Source organism: Salmo trutta, chromosome 37 (genome assembly GCF_901001165.1).
Source record: "Salmo trutta chromosome 37, fSalTru1.1, whole genome shotgun sequence".
Classification (NCBI taxonomy): domain Eukaryota; kingdom Metazoa; phylum Chordata; class Actinopteri; order Salmoniformes; family Salmonidae; genus Salmo; species Salmo trutta.
The window spans coordinates 28,854,097-28,879,474 of record NC_042993.1 but is presented as its reverse complement, the minus strand read 5'-3'; the positions used below and the strand labels follow the sequence as shown (position 1 = coordinate 28,879,474).

General features: G+C 40.6%; 1 protein-coding gene across 1 annotated transcript; it reads right to left on the bottom strand.

Annotated features, from left to right (window-relative positions):
- Positions 1-80: 80 nt before the first annotated feature.
- rpa2 (replication protein A2) lies at positions 81-25,105 on the bottom strand. The gene is made up of 9 exons (XM_029737875.1): positions 25,093-25,105; positions 24,410-24,507; positions 24,078-24,179; positions 23,814-23,927; positions 23,544-23,618; positions 2,617-2,736; positions 1,417-1,548; positions 970-1,064; positions 81-654 (listed from the first exon to the last, which is right to left on the bottom strand). Exons 1-9 carry the CDS (start codon positions 25,103-25,105, stop codon positions 567-569), a joined length of 837 nt encoding a protein of 278 aa, XP_029593735.1. The 3' UTR covers positions 81-566.
- Between the last annotated feature and the right edge of the window lie 273 nt (positions 25,106-25,378).

Below are 25,378 nucleotides of genomic sequence, written 5' to 3'. Positions count from 1 at the left end.
ACATTGTAAGAGATACTTCCCAATTGACTATATAAAGTAATAGTAATATCTGGGGAACAAATACCAATAGAACATTTTTCTGAAAATATGTTTACTAGAGACAAAAACAAAACAGAGACATAAAAAAATCTGAATAGGAATGCATTCTGTTTTGCATTCTGTTCACCATTTTTAAATGACAACTACCAATACCAATGATTCAGGAACTGATCAGTCACAGATTGCATTCACTGTCAGAAAAAACATTGGCCTGTGATACACCCACTCTTACTGTAATATAATTAACAGAAGGGAAGTAGAAACAGGATGTGTCGGTCAAACCAAGAAGGCCTAATTTCACAGAAACCCTCAGGATTATATAGACATCTCATGATGTTACTCAGTATGAATCATGGTTCCATTAAATGACTACAGGTTCTATTTTCAGAGTTCTGAGATCTTAAAATTCTAAGAGGGTTTTGGGTGTTATTATATACACAATCGTCCGCTCATAGCGCAGAGTGTGTTGAGAATGGTCCCAAGACTATGATCATGTTCTTAGTGCTAACAGGGAATGGAGAGATGCTTTAGTCGTCATTATCCGTAGACTTGAAGTGATCCTCATCGATGGTGGAGAAGATGTGTCCTTCGTTGCTGAGGAACTCCACTGCATGCCTATGATTAGACAAAGGACAGTAAGACTGGTGCCAATGCAGCATGCTTAATTATGCAGCCTACTATGTTATGCCTGGCACATGAGAGTGCACTGGGCCACGTTCAGTAGGCAAATGTTGAACATTGCAGATAGAAATGCAATGAATAGAGCTGATATTACTTATTCTACATCCCTCAAAAGTATATTTGTATCTGAACGCTGGCCAACGTTGTGCCCTGCAGAACACGACCACTGTTGTGGTCAAACAGGACACATTCAAGCATATCAAGAACTTCAGAGCCTGATTTGAGGACGGAGGGAAGGGAATGTCTTACTTGATGACAGCCAAGCTCATGCCGCTGAGACTCTGCTTCAAGTCCTGTGTGCTGATACCCTGTGCGTCTGGACAGCTCCTTATCAAGCTCAGCACCTTATGAGAGGACATGAGAATAACAAACATTCATATAGAATATTGTGCCAATCATATTTAGAACAACTCTTGAAAACTTCCCAATGTCAGTCCTATAGATGGCAGTATGGTATGTTTGGTAAGGCATTTTTAATAAAAAGAAAAAATGATGAGACCCAATAAATGTTGTAATCATCTAGTGTGCTGGATTATTTTAATAAAGTACACTTCTTTTCTCCATTTACCTGGTAACAGGTAAGGTGTGAGGGTTTACTTTCTAATTGGTATGGTAGGTGAGTTTAGGCTACCTATTGTTTATCCTACCAACTATTTAAAGTTTACAGCACTTTTCTTTAGTCCATTACAGACTCACCTGGTTCTGGCTTGGGTTCAGGCCGTTAGTGGACATGTTGTTAGCACCCGAGTATCCACCTCCCATGTTGCCACCCATTCCCGGCCGTGACATGGGCACCATGCTAGTGTTCATTCCCCCTCCTCCGCCCATCTAAAAGGGAACCAAAACTGTGTGTGAGTGGTGCCACACAGGAAGAGACTCAAAACAAAACTTCAGCTGATTGTGGTATTACTGAGCTTGAACGGCCTTATTCAAAGCTAAGTTTAATGATTCGTTCATCTCCATTTAAATATGTGGCAGTTGGGCCAAGGCCAACTCGTATAACAGTAGTCACAGAGTGGACAGGTGGGAAATAGTCAGATACTCAGGCATAGTGGTGCTTTTCAGGGCCTAAAATGTACTTTTTGGTCTACCACACTACATTTTTTACCAGACAAAATATCCCCCCCCCCATAATTACATCAACAAAACACAAAAAAAAAGATGAGCATGCTTTGTAATGTTTCTAAAACGATAAATGTATTACTAATAAAAAGTAATGTGGTATATTGTTTAATTTCATATTTTTTGTGACCTGAATGTTAACCAAAATATCACATATGTTCACCTTCCCCTTAAGGGCGGGAGGTTACCGTGGTAACGCGATGCGAGAGTCATGTGTCTGAGATTCAGTCGGACTAATAGCCGTTTTGTCTACTCTGCCCTAATAGTTGAAACTCAAACATTGAAAAACAAACTAGTTTGCAAACAAAGTAAATTGCCAAGAAACTCAAGGACAAAGTCTCACATAAATAGACTTCCGATTCAAGTAAATTAGACCAATTTTTATGCCTGTGCACAGCGCTTCTAAAAAACTATTTTTCACTTAACTCTTCATGGACGTACAGCCCCTAGAGAGGCAGTGTTGCAGCTCAAGGTGGGATAGGCTATAGGATTCGTAGTTCGTTAACTTTGTGCGATTAATTTACCAGCTATGAAACAAAATGGCAGAAATACTTTGAAAACAGCTACTGCTTCATTTATTTTGCTATAAATGTGATCATACTTGACTTTTTATTAACAAATGCGAGTGAAACGCTCAAAGTGTGGAGCTCTGACCATCTGCCAACGTGGCTGGTGAAATAGGCATCTTAACCGCCAATGTCAAAATCTACCCACATTTGGCAGGTGTTTTTTTAGGCCCTGGTGCTCTTTGTCATGTGTGAAGGAAGTTCTCACCATAATAGTCTGTGGTTTGCTAAGCAGCATGTGTGCCTGCACCACCTCCAGCATGTGGGAGGTGATCTCGTTCATGTCCTGAAGGGGCCGGACGTTGAACGCCACCACGGACCTGTGGTTCTATTGAAGACAGGAAGTTACACACAAACACCCACAGTCAGTACATATGAGTGAGAGTGAGTGAGAGAGAGAGACACAGGACTGAATGTGCAATGCACACTTTCAGGTGATATGAATGCATTTGCACGGATTAGTGGAGGCTCCTCAGAGAAGGGAGGACCATCTCACTCAGCAAATTTCATAAAAATATATTTTTTAAGTTAGCAATTTTAGATAAAACTATACTAAATACATCCATGGCAACAAATAACTGATTAAAACACACTGTTTTGCAATGAAGGGCTATAGCAGCCTCAACAGCACCCTCTAGGGTAGCACCAGGATATAGCTGGAGGACAGATATTTTCTGTCCTCCTCTGGGTACATTGACTTGAATACAACACCTAGGAGGGTCATGGTTCTCACACCTTTCCATAGACTTACAAAGCAATTTTGAAGACTCCGGAGGACATCCTCCAACCTATCAGAGCTCTTCCAGCTTAAACTGACATGTTGTCCATCCAATCATAGGAGCAGAGAATTAATCTAGTACTGAAAGCATATGCTACAGCTAGCTAGCACTGCAGTGCATGAAGTGTGGTGACTAGTTGACTCAAAGATTGAGAAAGAAAATAGTTGAACATTTTGAACAAATTTTATTCTTAAAAAATTAAGGATTAACTCTTAAACTGGGTTAAATCAAGGTTTATCTATCAATCTTGTTGCACCAAATGTTAAATCTAGTTTTAAATTAATCCTAGTTAAATTAAATAATTCCTCTAATCTTAAATTGTTTTCACTTTAAACTTAGATACATTTTAAGCCTGTTCAATAAATAAATAAAAAAATATATATATAAACTTAGATTGGAGATTAATTCTAAACTGCCACTTGAGGTGGTTTAACTGATAATATGGCAGCATATCTAATGTGGAGAGACCAAAACGAGTTCCTCAGTGAATAATTAGAGACCAGTTGAATCCGGTTGAGTTTTATGATAATTAACTCATTATATTTACGTGCCCATTTCGTAAAACAATTGAATTGGCTATTTATGTGCCCATTTCGTAAAACAATTGAATATGCCCAGCCTTGGTACGAATGATGATGCTATGCAACATGCTGTAACGGGCCTGATAACGGTAACATTGTAGTGAAGTAGCATTAACGTGCATTACAAGCATTGATATTTACCAGTTATTTATGCTTGCTAAATATTGGTGGGGTTATGGAGAAGGGTTATGGAGAGGGGCAAACTGCTGGGGAATCATCTCGCATATCTTCTGGGTGATAGGATCAATTCCCTTGGACGGAGGCCCCCCTCTGGCTCCGGTCTGAAATAGCCCGCGCCTCTCCTCTGCCGCATCCTTTTTGGCTTTTAATTTTTTTCCAGCACGCCTTCATCCGATGAGTCCCTCTTCTCTTCAATCCGTGTCGACCCATTACATTTGTTGCAAAAAATGGCCCAGGTGTCTTCCTTCTTTTTAACAGTCGTTCGGTCTGTCTTTTTATCCTCCAGTACGTTACTAAATTTCTCCATCAGCTCCGACAAGTTTTCTCTCTCCATAAGCAGAGAAATTTTAACTTCTTTGACGTGTCATGATCAGGTGGCTAGCGGAGAAATAATAAAACGGCTAAATAACGTTAAGTAATGACAATAAATAATATTGTGTGCTAGCTTGCTTGGTTTATAAACTAGCTAGCAAATTAGTTCTGGCAAATAAGAGATTTGGTTTCAAATCAGCCAACCAATGAGAACCTTTCACGATGGAGTTGCAGTAGTTCTAACTTTACATTGTTATTATTATAGCAAGGAACAGCAACTTTGTGGCCTTATTTGTCAAGTAGGCTAGCTACTTCGCTTCATCTCGAAATACCTCATATTGGTGTAACCTGTCACTAATCATAGTTTAAAACTGTTAATCATAGAGTTACTGATCCATATTAAAAATTAAGTGGTGCAACATCTCTGATTAATTATATTTACAAAACCTAGATTACTCCAATCCTAGATTAATTTAAACCATGTAGGTGCAACCCACCCTGAGTGTACAAAACATTAAGAACACCTTCCTAATATTGAGTTGCACGACCACTTTTGACCTCAGAACAACCTCAATTCAGTTCTTGACACAAAGCGGTGCTTCTGGCACCTACTACCATACCCCGTTCAAAGGCACTTAAATATTTTGTCTTGCCCATTCACTCTCTGAATGGCACACATACACAATCCATATCTAAATTGTCTCATAACTCCTTATTTAACCTGTCGCTTACCCTTTGATGGGTACTGACTCCTAAACTTGAAATATTGTTAATTATCAGGTATCTATCCTATTCAAATATTGAGTGCCATATCCATTAACTTCTGGTGTAGAAACCAGGCTATCTGTAGGAGTGTATATGGTGGAGGCAATTAAGCTTGGAATGTACTTAGTAAAGGAATGGCAATCACATGTTGACAGGCACTGATGGAGAGATGTGGTTTTATGAGGAATGGTGGGCCGAGGTCAGATCACATAAAGGGAGAAGGAACACTTTTTTGTCTGCATCACTTTACATCTTTATTACTAGGCAGGAAGTTATGTTTAGAGAGGAGACTCAACCCAAATTGGGGCAAAAAAAATAAATAAAATAAATAAAAAAATTGTTTACAGACAGTTTATAAACCAAGCAAGCTAGCACACAATATTATGTATTGTCATTACTTAACGTTATTTAGCCGTTTTATTATTTCTCCGCTATATATATATATATATATATATATATATATATATATATATATATATATATATATATATATATATATATATATATATATATATATAGACACACACACACACACACACACACACACACACAGTTGAAGTCGGCAGTTTACATACACTTAGGCTGGAGTCATTGTACAGATGAACGTGGTGCCTTCAGGTGTTTGGAAAATGCTCCCAAGGATGAACCAGACTTGTGGAGGTCTACAATTTATTTTCTGAAGTCTTGGCTGATTTCTTTTGATTTTCCCATGATGTCAAGCAAAGAGGCACTGAATTTGAAGGTAGGCCTTAAAATACATCCACAGGTACACCTCCAATTGACTCAAATGATGTCAATTAGCCTATCAGAAGCTTCTAAAGCCATGACATCATTTTCTGGAATTTTCCAAGCTGTTTAAAGGCACAGTCAATTTAGTGTATGTAAACCTCTGACCCACTGGAATTGTGATACAGTGAATTATAAATGAAATAATCTGTCTGTAAACAATTGTTGGTTAAATTACATGTGTCATTCACAAAGTAGATGTCCTAACCGACTTGCCAAAACTATAGTTTGTTAAAACTTCTTAGGGCTAGGGGGCAGTATTGAGAATTTTGAAAAAAATATGTGCCCATTTTTAACTGCCTCCTACACCAACTCAGAAGCTAGAATATGCATATTATTGTTCAGGTTTGGATAGAAAACACTCTGAATTTTCTAAAACTGTTTGAATGGTGTCTGTAAGTATAACAGAACTCATATGGCAGTCAAAACCCTGAGACAAATTCTGACAGGAAGTGGATACCTGATGTGTTGAATTACCTTTAAGCCTATGCCATTGAAACACACAGGGGCTTATTAATTTTGGAGCACTTCCTATGGCTTCCACTAGATGTCACCAGTCTTTACAAAGTGTTTTGAGTCTTATACTGTGAGATCTGACCGAACAAGAGCCATGGAACGGTGGTGGCCGATTAGACTCTGGCGCGCGAGTTCATGTTGGGTACTCTCGTTCCAATACGTTTTAAAAGAGAATGCAATCGTCCGCCTTGAATATTATTCATGTTCTGGTTAAAAAAGGCACTAATGATTTATGCTATACAACGTTTGACATGTTTGAACGAACGTAAATATTTTTTTCCCCCTCGTTCATGAAGTGAAGTCCGGCAGGCATAGATCATGTGCTAACAACACGGAGCTTTTTGGACATAAATTATGAGCTTTTTCGAACAAAACTACATTCGTTATGGACCTGGGATTCCTGGAAGTGACATCTGATGAAGAGAATCAAAGGTAATGGATTATTTACATAGTATTTTCGATTTTAGATCTCTCCAACATGGCGGTTAGTCTGTATCGCAAAGCGTATTTTTCTGGGCGCAGTGCTCAGATTATTGCAAAGTGTGATTTCCCAGTAAGGTTATTTTTAAATCTGGCAATCCGGTTGCGTTCAAGAGATGTAAATCTATAATTCTTTGAATGACAATATAATATTTTACCAATGTTTTCGAATAGTAATTATTTAATTTGTTGTGCTGATTGACTGGCGGTTATTGGAGGGAAACGATTTCCTGAACATCAACGCCATAGTAAAACGCTGTTTTTGGATATAAATATGAACTTGATAGAACTAAAAATGCATGTATTGTCTAACATAATGTCCTAGGAGTGTCATCCGATGGAGATTGTCAAAGGTTAGTGCATAATTTTAGCTGGTTTTCTGCTTTTGGTGACGCCTGTCTTTGAATTGACAAAACATTACACACAGCTATTGTCAATGTACTCTAACATAATCTAACTTCATGCTTTCGCCGTAAAGCCTTTTTGAAATCGGACCACGTGGTTAGATTAAGGAGATGTTTATCTTTCAAAGGGTGTAAGATAGTTGTATGTTTGAGAAATTTGAATTATGACATTTAATTGTTTTCAAATTTGGCGCTCTTAATATTTCACCTGTTGTTGATAGGGTATACCAGGGGTGGGACGCTTGCGTCCCACATAGCCCCTAGAGGTTAACAAGAAATTGTGGAGTGGTTGAAGAACGAGTTTTAATGACTCCAACCTAAATGTATTTGTCTTATGCAGCTATATGACCTAATGGGTGAATAAACTTGGTTTAAGCTTTACTAATCGTCCGTGAGTTGGTGCTGCGAGCAGGGTCCGTCACGATTTACAGTCGAACTAGAGATTCTGAATCAATGAACAGGAGCCGGCACCAGAAACAACGTAGGCACAGTTCCTACACCTGTTAACACTAATTCTGAAATCTTGGGGAGATGAGAGTCATAGGCTGAACCAATTATAGGATACGGATCTAGAAAGCCTGAGCTTATTCAGTAGTTATAACGACCGGTCGTAGCTTTATGGTATAGGGTAAGTCCCGGAAGGTAAGCCCGAGCAGGTTGGTACCTGCAAAGGGTAAATCCTAGGGGGTAAATCCCAGGTATGGTTGGTTCCCTTACTAAACCTGTAACGAGATGCTTCTAAGTACGGTAATAGAATATTTAGAATTTTTTTGTCACGAAATGCGCTCGCGCGTTACCCTTCGGATAGTGACCTGAACGCACGAACAAAACGGAGGTATTTGGATATAACTATGGATTATTTGGAACCAAAACAACATTTGTTGTTGAAGTAGAAGTCCTGGGAGTGCATTCTGACGAAGAACAGCAAAGGTAATTCAATTTTTCTAATAGTAATTCTGAGTTTAGGTTGCCCCAAACTTGGTGGGTGTCAAATTAGCTAGCCTGTGATGGCTGAGCTATGTACTCAGAATATTGCAAAATGTGCTTTCGCCGAAAAGCTATTTTAAAATTTGACCAACAAAGAAATACACAAACTAGAAAAACCTAGAATACCAAAACAAGAACATACACCAAAAATCCCGGAACACATAAATACAACACCACTCTACATACACATAACCCCCGAACCACATAAAACAAATACCCCCTGCCACGTCCTGACCAAACTACAATAACAAATAACCCCTATTACTGGTCAGGACGTGACACATAGCGTTTGCATAAAGGAGTTCTGTATCTATAATTCTTAAAATAATTGTAATGTATTTTGTCAACGTTTATCATGAGTAATTTAGTAAATTCACCGGAAGTTTTCGGTGGGTATGCTAGTTCTGAACATCACATGCTAATGTAAAAAGCTGTTTTTTGATATAAATATGAACTTGATTGAACAAAACATGCATGTATTGTATAACATAATGTCCTAGGAGTGTCATCTGATGAAGATCAAAGGTTAGTGCTGCATTTAGCTGTGGTTTTGGTTTTTGTGACATATATGCTTGCTTTGAAAATGGCTGTGTGATTATTTTTGGCAGGGTACTCTCCTGACATAATCTAATGTTTTGCCTTCGCTGTAAAGCCTTTTTGAAATCAGACAACTTGGTTGGATTAACGAGAGTCTTATCTTTCAAATGGTGTAAAATAGTCATATGTTTGAGAAATTGAAGTTATAGCATTTTTGAGGTATTTGTATTTCGCGCCACGCGATTCCACTGGCTGTTGACTAGGGTGGGACGCAAACGTCCCACTGGCCCAGAGAGGTTAACAGTGATATTTGAGGCATAACACTGGAATAAGACATTAGGTCGCCCGTATTCTCCAGTAATAAAGTTGCAGACGCTATAGTATTGGTTCTAATACAAGCTTTTAAGTGCCGTGACCAATTAATAGGCACAAATACCATAACTATTCCCTGGGGAAGTGGGTAGCGCTACCTTGGAAAATAATTCATAGAAGGTGTGTATTAGAGCAGGGAGTGAGGAAATCTAAACACCGTCAGAAGCGTCAGAATAATAACTATTGAAATGGCGACAGGTGGCCCAGATTTTCCCTGTAAAGCTAGAGGAAGATACGTTTAATAAAGCCATAGAGGCGCTGAAAGAGGCGCACAGCATTCTACCAATTCGGCTCAAATATGGGAAGAATTTAGCAAACTGGATAAAATTGGTCATCATTTCCCGGCTAACGGAAAATTCCAATCTATTAGAGAATTCAGGGATGCAATTGTGACTTGGCACAATTACATAAAATAAACATCAAAATCTCAATACATCAGCGTTTTGATGTCAGCATTCTACCAACAGCAAACAAAAGACAAACCCAAAATTAGTAGATGTACCCAGCTGCAAAAAGACTGCGTACGTGAGTACATTGATAGAATTTCTACGTCGGCTTTGATGGCAATCAAAACGGCAATTGCGGGGGCAGTGGACGAAATAGAGAAGGATGCTTTGAGAGTGGAATATAACTCTGCTCACTTCGCAGTCGTGCGAGGGGTTAATACTGCCACAGTGAAAGTCACTAACAGCAGCTTTTTGGGGTAAGTGCAGCAGTGCAGACACTTTCTTCGCTGAATAGTGAGCAACAGCAAGCACTCATGAAAGCAGCCAGAGATTGGAGTAACACATAGGTGGATTTTGCCTCTGTGTGGTCGTCAAATTGGCTAAATTTGCCACAGGAAAAAGTATTTGGGTTGAATGTCTCCTGTCTCAGCCTCCAGTATTTATGCTGCAGTAGTTTATGTGCCGGGGGGCTAGGGTCAGTCTGTTTCATCTGGAGTATTCTCTTGTCTTATCCGGTGTCCTGTGTGAATTTAAATATGCTCTCTCTAATTCTCTCTTTCTTTCTCTCGGAGGACCTGAGCCCTAGGACCATGCCTCGGGACTACCTGGCATGATGACTCCTTGCTGTCCCCAGTCCACCTGGCCATGCTGCTGCTCCAGTTTCAACTGTTCTGCCTGCGGCTACGGAACCCTGACCTGTTCACCGGACGTGCTTGTTGCACCCTCGACAACTACAATGATTATTATTATTTGACCATGCTGGTCATTTATGAACATTTTAACATCTTGACCATGTTCTGTTATAATATCCACCCGGCACAGCCAGAAGAGGACTGGCCACCCCTCATAGCCTGGTTCCTCTCTAGGTTTCTTCCTAGGTTTTTGGCCTTTCTAGGGAGTTTTTCCTAGGGAGTTTTTCCTAGCCACCGTGCCTCTTTCACATGCATTGCTTGCTGTTTGGGGTTTTAGGCTGGGTTTCTGTACAGCACTTTGAGATTTCAGCTGATATACGAAGGGCTATATAAATAAATTTTATTTGATTTGAATAATATATGTGAAATGCCAGGGAAATGGATTCAAAAATGTAAAAAATAAAAATGACCAGGCCAAACTTTTTTTTTTAATCTCGTGAGACATTTGTCGTCTTATTCTGAAATAAATCTACATTTTATGTTGTCTTATTCTGAAATAGATTTATAGAATGGATGAAAGGGAGGAGGGGTCACGAGAAATTAGCATTGGGGTTACCAAACCTAAAATGAACTTCGAAAAATGTTTGTTCATGAATATGAATGGCATTGTGGTGCGGTGGTTATGGAAAATCATGGGGAAAAGAGACCAGTGAATCGTTAGACTCGGTGGCGAGATAAATGTTGCTGTGTCTAAGGGTAGTACATGCTAAATAAAGGATACATAAATGATGGGTAGTTTAAAACAAATGCTTAATGATTGGAGGGAGAACAGTGGAAATCATTATCATGTTTTGTTTGTAGTTAAAACTGTTGGGTTGCTGATTAAGTTGTTGCATAGTGAATGCTAATGAAATTTACACTTTCTTTTCCAGAAGAGGAGGGGGTTTCATTATCTCGCTTTGGAATGTTCCCTGAGGCTATGGTATTGGGGAGAGCAGTTAGTGAAATTCTGAAGTTTTATAATTTTATTATAAAGGTATCCGGATTAGGCCATAAAAGAGAACTCCCAGATAAGTAAGGCCTGGTCATGTGTGTGTTTTTGACCTACGGTTTAGCACACACACCAGCACGCACACATAATTCTTCTAAACAACAAATCTCTCCCTGTTAATGTCCAGGCCGAATTGAAGTAGTCCATTCAAATATTATAAAACCGTATCTGGTTTAGTCAGATATTGCATCGTCTTTTAGGATGCATATTGATTTTGTTGCTAGCAGCTATTGCTGACAACGTTAGTACGTGAACCTGAAAATATGTCCGTGTGCATGCATGTTTGCCCGGCGTCATTCATATAACGGCAACAAAGTATCTTCAGCTGTTCTTGGGGGGTATACGAATATTATCCTTGATGTGGGTTTGTTCACACGTCCATATTTCGCGAATCCGTTGCACGTTTGTTAGTTGCAACGTAGTCACCCTCAAGGCCACTTCCAGCCAGCTAGCTTCCAACGTCGCTTAACTAGCTACTTAACTGCGTGTCATTTAATCGTTCCAAATAGTGTAGCTGCCGAATTAATTTCCCGTGACTAAAATTCACGTGCATCCCGTGTTCTGTATAACTAATCTTGTTTCTAGGAAACTAGCTAACAAGAGTTAAACCAATTGCATTAATTAGCCAACATGCTAGTATCTGCCAATTGCCAGCATCCCGTTTACAGCTGCATCATGTTGAACTCAATTCAGAGGTCTCGCCATACTGCATCCCTGTGGCTCAGTTGGTAGAGCATGGTGTGTGCAACGCCAGGGTTGTGGGTTCGATTCCCACGGGGGGCCAGTACGGAACGCCTCACCAATATCCAATGGTAGAGCGTGGCGCGAAATGCAAAAACATTAAAAATGCTGAAACTTCAATTTCTCAAACATATGACTATTTTACACCATTTGAAAGATAAGACTCTCGTTAACCCAACCACATTGACCGATTTCAAAAAGGCTTTACAGCGAAAGCAAAACATTAGATTATGTCAGGAGAGTACCCTGCCAAAAATAATCACACAGCCATTTTCAAAGGCAAGCATATATGTCACAAGAACCCAAACCACAGCTAAATGCAGCACTAACCTTTGATGATCTTCATCAGATGACACTCCTAGGACATTATGTTATACAATACATGCATGTTTTGTTCAATCAAGTTCATATTTATATAAAAAAAACTGCTTTTTACATTAGCATGTGATGTTCAGAACTAGCATTCCCACCCAAAACTTCCGGTGAATTTACTAAATTACTCATCATAAACGTTGACAAAATACATAATTATTTTAAGAATTATAGATACAGAACTCCTTTATGCAATCACTATGTGTCACGTCCTGACCAGTAATAGGGGTTATTTGTTATTGTAGTTTGGTCAGGACGTGGCAGGGGGTATTTGTTTTATGTGGTTCGGGGGTTATGTGTATGTAGAGTGGTGTTGTATTTATGTGTTCCGGGGTTTTTGGTGTATGTTCTTGTTTTGGTATTCTAGGTTTTTCTAGTTTGTGTATTTCTTTGTTGGTCTGTGTGGCTCTCGATCAGGAACAGCTGTACATCGTTGTTCCTGATTGAGAGTCATATATAGGGAGCTTGTTTTCACCTGGTTGTTTGTGGGTAGTTGTTTTTGCACTGCTTGTAGTTATAGCCTGCAAAACTGTTTCCTGTCGTGTTTTCTCTATTTTCTTGTTTTTCCGTGTTCACGTGTTTAATAAAATATGATGATGAGCACGCAACCCGCTGCGCCTTGGTCTAATCAATACGACACCATGTCAGATTTTAAAATAGCTTTTCGGCGAAAGCACATTTTGCAATATTCTGAGTACATAGCTCAGCCATCACAGGCTAGCTATTCAGACACCTGCCAACTTCGGGGCTCACTAAACTCAGAATTACTATTAGAAAAATTGTATTACCTTTGCTGTTCTTCGTCAGAATGCACTCCCAGGACTTCTACTTCAACAACAAATGTTGTTTTTGTTCCAAATACCTCCGTTTTGTTCGTGCATTCAGGTCACTATCCAAAGGGTAACGCGTGAGCGCATTTTGTGACAAAAAAGGTCAAAATGTTCCATTACCATACTTAGAAGCATGTCAAACGCTGTTTAAAATCAATTTTTATGCTATTTTTCTCGTAAAATAGCGATAATATTCCAACCGGACAATGTTGTATTCATTCAAAGAGGAAAATAAAAAATGGCGAGGTCTCGTGAACGCGCATCTCCAGTCTCTCTGTCACCAGGCAGTCCACTGACAAACTGTGGTGCTGTTATCTGCCCAGAGACAGGAGACACCTCAATCCGGTTTCTGAACGCTTTAGAGAGCCAATGGAAGCCTTAGAAAGTGTCACGTAACAGCTCAGATACTGTAATTTCGATAGAGATGCAACAGAAGGACTACAAATTGTCAGACAGGCCACTTCCTGCTTGGAATCTTCTCAGGTTTTTGCCTGCCATATGAGTTCTGTTATACTCACAGACACCATTCAAACAGTTTTAGAAACTTTAGAGTGTTTTCTATCCAAATCTACTAATTATATGCATATTCTAGTTTCTGGGCAAGAGTAGTAACCAGATTAAATCGGGTACGTTTTTTCCCACCCGGCCGTGAAAATACTGCCCCCTATCCACAACAGGTTAACCGGAGGTCCCATAGGTCGGCACAATTGGCCCAGCGTCGTCCGGGTTTGGCCGTCATTGTAAATAAGAATTTGTTCTTAACGGACTTGCCTAGTTAAATAACGGTTACACACACACTGACCAAAAAGTTATTTTGTTGGCATTTAAGTATATCCCCACTACCAGTTAAACATAATCAAAACCAATTTATTTCACTTAGTTGCTGTGCTGTTTCGTTGTTCATTTGTTCAGTCGTTTCATTCTCAACCAGGATTTCTATGGAAAGCAATTTGGGTCTTTGCGTGTCAAAAAAGATACACGTCAAATAACACTATTTGACGTGTCAAATAAGCTTGTTGACCAAGCAGGACCATGTGGCTCAGTTGGTAGAGCATGGTGTTTGCAAGCCAGGGTTGTGGGTTCGATTGCCACGGGGGACCAGTACGGAAAACAAAATGTATGAAATGTATGCATTCACTACTGTAAGTTGCTCTGGATAAGAGCGTCTGCTAAATGACTAAAATGTAAAATGTAAATGAATAAGACTGCACGTCACATAATAATTTAACGCGTTCATACATTTTTTACGTAGTTATTACACATTGATTACACTGTCACTCGTATTTCATATGTCACAACGATTCATCGATATGTATGCTCTGATGCTGGTAAAGTTGTCTGGCGCACCTACAGTGCTGGTCATAAAATAAAAGATGGCTAGCTCCCGGATGCAAACAATGTTCCTTCCCAAAAATATAGCAAAACGACAATCTGTTTCAGTAGCTATAGTTTGCTAGCTAACTATATAGCTAGGTGTCATCATCTAAAAATAACCCTAATTTATAAGACAGTTCTTATTTGATTAATGGTGGTCAGACCCATCTATGTGAAGCTAGCAACAATAAGGATTAGTGGTTAGCCTTCAAAATAAAAGTATGTCATTGACAGTGATGCAAATGAATACAAATAGTAGAATTATGCCATAATTTAATAGATCATGCTAAACGAGGTTGGAATGTTATATAAAATCAACAAAATAATTTATTAATTTGACAAAAATCTGTTGAAATCACACTGAATGTAATATACTTAAAATTGCATTGGGGGCATAGTTATTTCACTGTACAGCCTTACCTATGGATTGTGGATCAATGATATGGGGTATCGGTCTACTCAGTGACACCCAGAGAACATTAGCGTCGTAGCTCTTATTGCGGGACTCTGAAACAACTGAATTGAGCCACATTTATTGTCAAACTATGTGTACTGAACACTATTCCTGAGGAAAAACAATACTGTGTGGATGTTTTGGGAGTCTGATAACTCTGAGGAGGACGTTGGGAAAAAATATATTGGTTATTGAGTAGACTGATACCCCATTTCATTGATCCCCAATCCTTAGGTAAAGCTGCACAGTGCAATATGAATGTCAATACACACAATAGGGTGACTGGGGAGATGATTTCACACTGTCACAGTCCCGCGATAAGAGCTACAACACTAATATTTGCGTAAACTCTTCACAGTTGTGTTCTGTGGGTGTTATCGAGTAGACTGATAGCCCATTTCATCGCTTCACATTCCAACCTTGTTTAACATTGTCTAGTCTAAATATGGCATGATTACACCAATTGTAACCTTCCGCATCACCTTCAAAGAGGTACTTTTATTTTGAAGGCAGACTGCAAATTCCACTATTGTGCCTAATCCTTATTGTGGCTAGCTTCAGAACACATAACCCGGTCCGGTCAAGCCTCACTAGCCAGATGAAGCTAGCTGGCTGCTTATAACATTAGCTTGGAGCAACCGGGTTAATAAGCTGGCAAGCTATTAATTTTCATGAACTGAAGTTCAATTTCAATAGGCAAACAACAAGTGCCTACCTAGCTAATACTTACTCACAAGGATTCCTAAATCATTGCTAAGAATAATGAAAATGACTGCAGTTTCTACTGGTCATTGTTTCAGGCTGGTTGTATTGGTGCTAGCTAGGTACCAAGCTAAAGCTAGCTAGATACCCCAGAAGTTGCGGTCGAACAAATAATGCTTTGTTACCAACGCGGTATTGTAAACACATCGTTCTTGGCCGGTGTTTGCTTGTTTACAGACTTTTTTGTACAGCTTTGACAGTGCTACTGATAGTAGTAGTGGTGCTTGGCTTGCACGTGCAAATTCAGAACACACAACATTCTATAATAGAGCTGTGTTATTTTACATGTCAAATTAAAAGCTTATTTAACGCGTCAAATTTTTACGTGGCGCCATTACGTCACGTACCTAGGTTATATAGGTATGCACGTCAGCTTTGACATCGGTTTTGCACATCGGCGTTAAACTAGACATCGGGCTGATACCGATGTTGGCAATTTTAGCTAATATCGGCCGATACGTTCACCGTTATATCGTGCTACCCTACTAGAAACCTTCTTTAACTGTCCTCTGAGAGGGAGGTTATTAGAGAACACTAGATGACAGCTCGAGTCAACAATGAAGGGGTTTTTGTTTTACCATATCATACGAATTTTAATGTAAATCGCATCAATACATATAGATTGCTGGATGATACGGTACAATTAATTACATACAAGGCTCATGGTCTGTGTCAACACCCAAAGATGAAAATGAAGGAGATGGGCATGGAGACTAGCATCCCATGGGGACAGAACAGATGGGCGGTTCTTTCCCCAGTCTTAGTCGCATCAAGGGTGGTGTGAAATTATTAAACATGTATTTTCTCTCTTCCCTGTTCAAGTCAATATCTTTTCAGGTGTTGTGGAACATAAGAGTGATCATTGTTCCAGAGGAGGGATGGGTGTATATTGACTAACTGATTTGAGAATGTTTTAATATGGTTATAACTACAGTAGTGACTAATGTGTTATTGGTTAGATGGAATGATTTATGTGAAAATGTATTTGTAGCAGGAGGCAAGGTACATACGAGGCCTGTTTTTGAGACAATGTTTACATAAGGGTGTAAAGTGGAATGGAATGTGACTGGGGGGAGATATGCGGAGGCTCATAAATTAAGGTCGGTGTGATAGCACTATTTATATTGTTACAGGAGATAGCTCATAGGAGAGGGACGACAACTAACTGTGCACTATATAGAGACTAATATGAAGTTAAATTGAACGTTACACATAGATAGTAATGTCATTTTAGACACTATTGTCAACTTTCAAGAAAACTGTGACTCAAAGTTTGTGAGGTAGGATACTCTTCTAATGTCACTCCATTTCTAACAGCCAGCAAACACTTGACATATCTTGCAAAAGATTGGGACCGATCTAACCTGAGCACAAGAGAGTATTATCCACAGATACAGACAGTAGCAGAACACAGGAGGTCATTGGAGATGTTGGTGGCTAAGGGACCGGGTATGAGTTGGGAGAATCTGAAAGGGTCAGTCCTAGATCAGTGAACCATGACAATAGAAGAGCAGGAGACAGATTCCAGGCAGTAGTTATTTTCACGGCAGTCGCTGTAGGGACAGTAATTGAAGGATACTATGGTAACAGCATGGAACTGGACTATGGCGCAAATGAGGGATTTTGAGGCATGCGTGATGGGCAGTGTTAGCAGTAGCAGGGGTTACTTTAGTAGCATTGTTGGGATATCGTTTTCTGAGGGCATTGATGTTGAAACGTACATACAGTGCTGAGTTACCTCAACAAGAGGTGAAGTTGATTAAAGCTACCGCATGTGTATATCTGGTGGCTATGGATGAAGAAGGAGAAGGGGAGAAAAGTGAGAATGACATGGCTTGGGAACACCTCTCGGGAGCCTGTGGTCTGAAAGGGGAAGACTGTGGTCTGAAAGGGGAAGACTGTGGTCTGAAAGGGGAAGACTGTGGTCTGAAAGGGGAAGACTGTGGTCTGAAAGGGGAAGACTGTGGTCTGAAAGGGGAAGACTGTGGTCTGAAAGGGGAAGACTGTGGTCTGAAAGGGGAAGACTGTGGTCTGAAAGGGGAAGACTGTGGTCTGAAAGGGGAAGACTGTGGTCTGAAAGGGGAAGACTGGGTGAAAGCATGAGGTTTTTTAGGGCCTTCATTTTTGTGGAACACAGCACAAAAGTATCCTGAAGGCATATAGTCAAGAAAAGAGAGAGTGGGAATCGTCATGTTATTAAACTTTTTCCCCGTGCATATATACTGCTCAAAAAAATAAAGGGAACACTTAAACAACACAATGTAACTCCAAGTCAATCACACTTCTATGAAATCAAAATGTCCACTTAGGAAGCAACACTGATTGACAATACATTTCACATGCTGTTGTGCAAATGGAATAGACAAACAGGTGGAAATTATAGGCAATTAGCAAGACACCCCCAATAATGGAGTGGTTCTGCAGGTGGTAACCATAGACCACTTCTCAGTTCCTATGCTTCCTGGCTGATGTTTTGGTCACTTTTGAATGCTGGCGGTGCTTTCACTCTAGTGGTAGCATGAGATGGAGTCTACAACCCACACAAGTGGCTCAGGTAGTGCAGCTCATCCAGGATGGCACATCAATGCGAGCTGTGGCAAGAAGGTTTGCTGTGTCTGTCAGCGTAGTGTCCAGAGCATGGAGGCGCTACCAGAAGACAGGCCAGTACATCAGGAGACGTGGAGGAGGCCGTAGGAGGGCAACAACCCAGCAGCAGGACCGCTACCTCCGCCTTTGTGCAAGGAAGAGCAGGAGGAGCACTGCCAAAGCCCTGCAAAATGACCTCCAGCAGGCCACAAATGTGCATGTGTCTGCTCAAACGGTCAGAAACAGACTCCATGAGGGTGGTATGAGGGCCCGACGTCCACAGGTGGGGGTTGTGCTTACAGCCCAACACCGTGCAGGACATTTGGCATTTGCCAGAGAACACCAAGATTGGCAAATTCGCCACTGGCGCCCTGTGCTCTTCACAGATGAATGCAGGTTCACACTGAGCACATGTGACAGACGTGACAAGAGTCTGGAGACGCCGTGGAGAACATCCTCCAGCATGACCGGTTTGGCGGTGGGTCAGTCATGGTGTGGGATGGCATTTCTTTGGGGGGCCGCACAGCCCTCCATGTGCTCGCCAGAGGTAGCCTGACTGCCATTAGGTACCGAGATGAGATCCTCAGACCCCTTGTGAGACCATATGCTGGTGCGGTTGGCCCTGGGTTCCTCCTAATGCAAGACAATGCTAGACCTCATGTGGCTGGAGTGTGTCAGCAGTTCCTGCAAGAGGAAGGCATTGATGCTATGGACTGGCCCGCCCGTTCCCCAGACCTGAATCCAATTGAGCACATCTGGGACATCATGTCTCGCTCCATCCACCAACGCCACGTTGCACCACAGACTGTCCAGGAGTTGGCGGATGCTTTAGTCCAGGTCTGGGAGGAGATCCCTCAGGAGACCATCCGCCACCTCATCAGGAGCATGCCCAGGCGTTGTAGGGAGATCATACAGGCACGTGGAGGCCACACACACTACTGAGCCTCATTTTGACTTGTTTTAAGGACATTACATCAAAGTTGGACCAGCCTGTAGTGTGGTTTTCCACTTTCATTTTGAGTGTGACTCCAAATCCAGACCTCCATGGGTTGATAAATTGGATTTCCATTGATTATTTTTGTGTGATATTGTTGTCAGCACATTCAACTATGTAAAGAAAAAAGTATTTAATAAGATTATTTCATTCATTCAGATCTACGATGTGTTATTTTAGTGTTCCCTTTATTTTTTTGAGCAGTGTATAATTATGCATATCTTAACACTGTTATGCTTTGTGTTTCGTTTTGCTTTTCAAGTCTTGTGCTATCACTCTCTCAAGAACCAGTAGACGAACTCAAAAGCTCCAGCTGAAATGTCATTCTGTTGCCCGACAAGAAATGGAAATAAGAGCGTGCATAGTGTGATTATAGAAAAGGCCATAAGTCTTGGAGTTGTAAACTTAATCATTAACTGTGAAGGTTAATCATGTTTTATTTGTTTTGTTCAAGTGTTATTATTATTAGCCTTCCCTGTAGCTCAGTTGGTAGAGCATGGTGTTTGCAACGCCAGGGTTGTGGGTTCGATTCCCACGGGGGGCCAGCACAGAAAAAAGAAAAAATAAATGTATCAAATGTATGCATTCACTACTGTAAGTCGCTCTGGATAAGAGTGTCTGCTAAATGACTAAAATGTAAAAATGTAATTATTTATAAGCAATTTCCAAGTTTATGTAATGTTGAATAGTATGGTGTTAAATGTTCAAAACAGGGGACTGATGGGTTCCGACTACTAAACTTTAAATATTGTTAAATATCAGGTATCTATCCTATTGAAATATTGAGTGCCATAGCCTGGTTTCTACAACAGAAGTTAATGGTTATCTGTAGGAGTGTATGTGGTGGAGGCAATTAAGCGTGGAATGTACTGAGTAAAGGAAAGGCAATCACATGTTGTCAGGCACTGATGGAGATATGTGCTTTTGTGAGGAATGGGGGGCTGAGGTCAGGTCACATTAAGGGAGAAGGAACAGTTTGTTGCCTGCATCACTTAATTTCCTGCCTAGTAATAAAGATTTAATGTTTAGAGAGGAGACTCCACCCAAATTGGGTCAATAAGGGATCATAGCTTTCACCTGGATTCACCTGGTCAGTCTGTCGTTAATTTATCGCCACACGGGCCTGTCGGTGTAAATGCTAAACTGATTGCTGTACACTGTACTGTGTGATTGTACACAGGGATTGATTGTGGGTTTACTAGTTCTACTTTGTTGACTATGACATTAGCTAATATGGTGACAACGATGTAGGCTGTGTAGCAGTTATAGTATGAAGGTTTGGCTTGAGGAGATTGTTGCACCTGGTCATCAAAGTGATGATGCTGTATGTGGCTGCTATGAAAGTGAACCGTGTGTGTGAGTGATCAGCGGTGTATTCACTCCGCCAATTCTGTTAGAAAATGTTTCTTAAACGGAAGCAAACGGAACTAAACGGGGATGACCTACCCAAATTTGTCCAATAGAAACTTGTTTTGGTTGCAAAACAGAACATTTTGTAACTGTTTGGACAAATGATTATACACCAGATCAGCTAGATGCAGGCAAGAGCGTGCAAGGCCGTATTTAATGTGTCACGGTCTCACCTTGATTACTCCAATTTCTCTCGACCTGTGTACCTACACTATAAACGTTAATTTGTAGGTTAGGTTGTAGCAACCTCATGGGTATAGGGCAAATTTGCGTATTATGCAATAGCCTAAACCTATCGCGATACATTGAGCTGGGTGAATTGAATACGAATGACAGTCATCCAAAATTCTGTAATAGAAATATGGCCAGCCTCATAAAAATATGACTCGTCCACCCTAATCTTAAACGGCACAAATCGCCACTGGCATGGGTGTAGTTTACATGTCTGAATCAAAATACCAGAGACAACTCCCTGCCCTAGATGCATATAAAATAAAACATCTTAGGTTCCACATTAGAGGTCGACCGATTTTGATTTTTCAACGCCGATACTGATTATTGGAGGACCAAAAAGAGCCGATACCGATTAAATCTGCCGGTTTTATTTATTTGTAATAATGACAATTACAACAATACTGAATGAACACTTATTTTAACTTAATATAATACATCAATAAAATCAATTTAGCCTCAAATAAATAATGAAACATGTTCCATTTGGTTTAAATAATGTAAAAATAAAGTGTTGAAGAAGAAAGTAAAAGTGCAATATGTGCCATGTAAGAAAGCTAACGTTTAAGTTCCTTGCTCAGAACATGAGAACATACGAAAGCTGGTGGTTGCTTTTAGTCTTCAATATTCCCAGGTAAGACATTTTAGGTTGTAGTTATAATAGGAACTATAGGACTATTTCTCTCTATACGATTTGTATTTCATATACCTTTGACTATTGGATGTTCTTATCGGCACTTTAGTATTGCCAGTGTAACAGTATAGCTTCCGTCCCTCTCCTCGCTCCTACCTGGGCTCGAACCAGGAACACATCGACAACAGCCACCCTCGAAGCAGCGTTACCCATGCAGTGCAAGTGACGTTTGAAACGCTATTAGCGCGCACCCCGCTAACTAGCTAGCCATTTCACATGGGTTACACCAGCCTAATCTCGGGAGTTGATAGGCTTGAAGTCATAAACAGCGCAATGCTTGAAGCATTGCGAAGAGCTGCTGGCAAAACGCACTAAAGTGCTGTTTGAATGAATGCTTACGAGCCTGCTAGTGCCTACCATCGCTCAGTCAGACTGCTCTATCAAATCATAGACTTAATTATAACATAATAACACAGAAATACGAGCCTTAGGTCATTAATATGGTTGAATCCGGAAACTATCACATATATTCTTTCAGTGAAACACGGAACCGTTCCGTACTTTATCTAACGGGTGGCATCCATAATTCTAAATATTCCTGTTACATTGCACAACCTTCAACGTTATGTCATAATTACGTAAAATTCTAGAAAACTAGTTCGCAACGAGCCAGGCGGCCCAAACTGTTGCATATACCCTGACTCTGCGTGCAATGAACGCAAGAGAAGTGACACAATTTCACCTGGTTAATATTGCCTGCTAACCTGGATTTCTTTTAGCTAAATATGCAGGTTTAAAAATATATACTTCTGTGTATTGATTTTAAGAAAGGCATTGATGTTTATGGTTAGGTATATTCATGCAACGATTGTGCTTTTTTCGCAAAGGCGCTTTTGTTAACCTCTCTTTTGTTAACCTCTCTTTTGTTAACCTCTTTGCGCCCGACGCGTTTCGTGACAAAAAAAATCAAAATATTCCATTACCGTACTTCGAAGCATGTCAACCGCTGTTTAAAATAAAGAGAGTCGTGGTTTTCGTTCAAAGAGAGAGAAAGTAAACATGGTGTCGGCTCGTGCACGCGCCTCCAGTCTCATTGTCCTCAGATCGACCACTTACCAAATGCGCTAATGTTTTTCAGCCATGGCCTGCAAAGCCACCATTCATCGTTCTGGCGCCTTCTGAGAGCGTTAGAAAATGTCACGTTATGCCAGAGATCCCCTGTTTTGGTTAGAGATGATCAAGAAGGCCATGAAATGGTCAGAGAGAGCGCTTCCTGTTTGGAATCTTCTCAGGTTTTGGCCTGAGGAGGCAGTATTTGCATTGGAGCAACGTGTACCTAAGCAATTATATGCAACGCAGGACAGGCTAGATAAACTAGTAATATCATCAACCATGTGTAATTAACTAGTGATTATGATTGATTGATTGTTTTTATAAGATAAGTTTAATGCTAGCTAGCAACTTACCTTGGCTTCTTACTGCAGTCGCGTAACAGGTAGGCTCCTCGTGGAGTGCAATGTAAAGGAGGTGGTTAGAGCGTTGGACTAGTTAACCATAAGGTTGCAAGATTGAATCCCCGAGCTGACAAGGTAAAAATCTGTCGTTCTGCCCCTGAACAAGGCAGTTAACCCACCGTTCCTAGGCCGTCATTGAAAATAAGAATGTTTTCTTAACTGACTTGCCTAGTTAAATAAAGGTGTAAAAAATAAAATAATAATACAATCGGCCAAATCGGTGTCCAAAAATACCGATTTCCGATTGTTATGAAAACTCGAAATCGGCCCTAATTAATCGGCCATTCCGATTAATCGGTCGACCTCTATTACACATAGCTCTCCATTGTTTGAAAACCATGTGGTCATAGCTGTGATATGACCTATAGATAAAGGTATGTAGTTGTATGGGAATGATGACCTCACCTGGAAGGAGCGCAAATTGCCAGAGACCTTGACGTAAGTGCCTGGGGGGATGACAGTGCTGTCCACACTGGGATCCTATGAGTGAGAAGAGACAGCAGGACAGAACCATAGGTGAGCAGATTAGCAGCTGAACTCCCATTTGAGCATAGCATGACGTCACAAAATATCTGTTAATTTAACATTTAAAAATTATACTGCAAGTGTTGACTGTACTGTATATCCTTGCTGATCCTAGTACTTAGCAGCCTCAGTTGCCCTGATGAGGATTACCTCTGTATCTACCCACTGCTTCACGTCCATAGGGGCCCCTGTCATGTCATCGACTTTGTACTGGATGTTGGTCATGGATTTGTCAGTGGTTCTGATGATGCCCACAATTGTAACCTAGCACACAAAAAGAGAATACTATCATGGGACATCAAGGCACTCTTCACACATTTCATTTGTACATGGAAGATTAAAATCCTGATCAGTCTATGAGTCACTACCACAACGCACCACCATCCTCATATTTACAGATGTAATTTGGGTTACCTGGGCAACCTCTACCTCTCCCACTTTGAAGACATCCTCCGCTTGGGCAGCAGACATGAGCTGGGACACTGTGCAGGGGACAATCTGTTGGGCACGTTGTCTCTGTAAACATACATACACAGTAAGTCTGAGTAATTCACATTGAGCCACTTTATCCTACAACAAAAAATAAAACAATGGCAGACAATAGTGCATGGGGATGTTTACAGTCTGTCTAGCTATTATTTAACTGTTGCCCGTATGTTATGCTACTAATATTACGATGACAGACCTTTTCCACTTGCTGTTGCTAACTGTGTAATATATGGAGTTGGTGAGTGACAAATACAGACCGCTTTCTTCTCTCCTCCCTGGGAGGCAGCAGGTGATGAGAATCCTCCCGGGGACTGAGTGTATCCACCACCCATGTTTGATTCACCGTATGATCCCCCTACATGAAATGACAGTGTTTTTTATTTATTTAACTAGGCAAGTCAGTTATGAACAAATTATTATTTACAATTACGGCCTACACCGGCCAAACCCGGACGACGCTGGACCAATTGGGAGTCCCATAATGCTGCGCACAATCACTGCCGGTTGTGACAATGAGACAACTGCAGCAATAATCCACTCTCTGACTAAAACCATGTAAACAAGCTTGCATTACTAGCTAACGACGTTAGGTAGCTTATTGATGGAGACTACACACAACGTTAACTAGCGAGCCACATAAGTTAGCTAGCTGACAAAAGCACTACAGTAACTAGTTAGTTAGAGTTAACGTTACCTAGCTAACGTTTGCTACTGTTGTTTCCCGTTACTGTACGACAAAAAGCTCGGTGCCTTTTAGTTTACAGAAGAAATACAGCCAAGTCAGCTACAGTAGCTAGCTAAGCACCAAAACTTTGCACAACAAAACAGAGAGCTGGCTACAGTAACTAGCTAGCAAGCTAACGTTATTTACAACAACTAGGCAACGCTTTTGAGCTATTGTTGACAGCCATAGAAAACATTGCTACAAAGACAAACTCACCTTGGTTCCACATGGTACCGTTAGTTTACGTTATAGGATAAAACAATGTTTAAACAGGTGGCAAGACAATAAAGTGTAAAAAGTATTCACAACGATTCCCTGCCCTGTACAATTCCGCGCGCTGGAAAGTTGACAGTATAGAACGCATGCGCCCTGCAGAAATGCCGCGAAATCCATTGTCCAATGAGATTCTCTGACTAGATTTGGTAGCTACACCAATGAACATGCGAGATTGCTAGACGCTCTAGCTTACCCAGAGATACACTACACCGGAATGTGGACACCC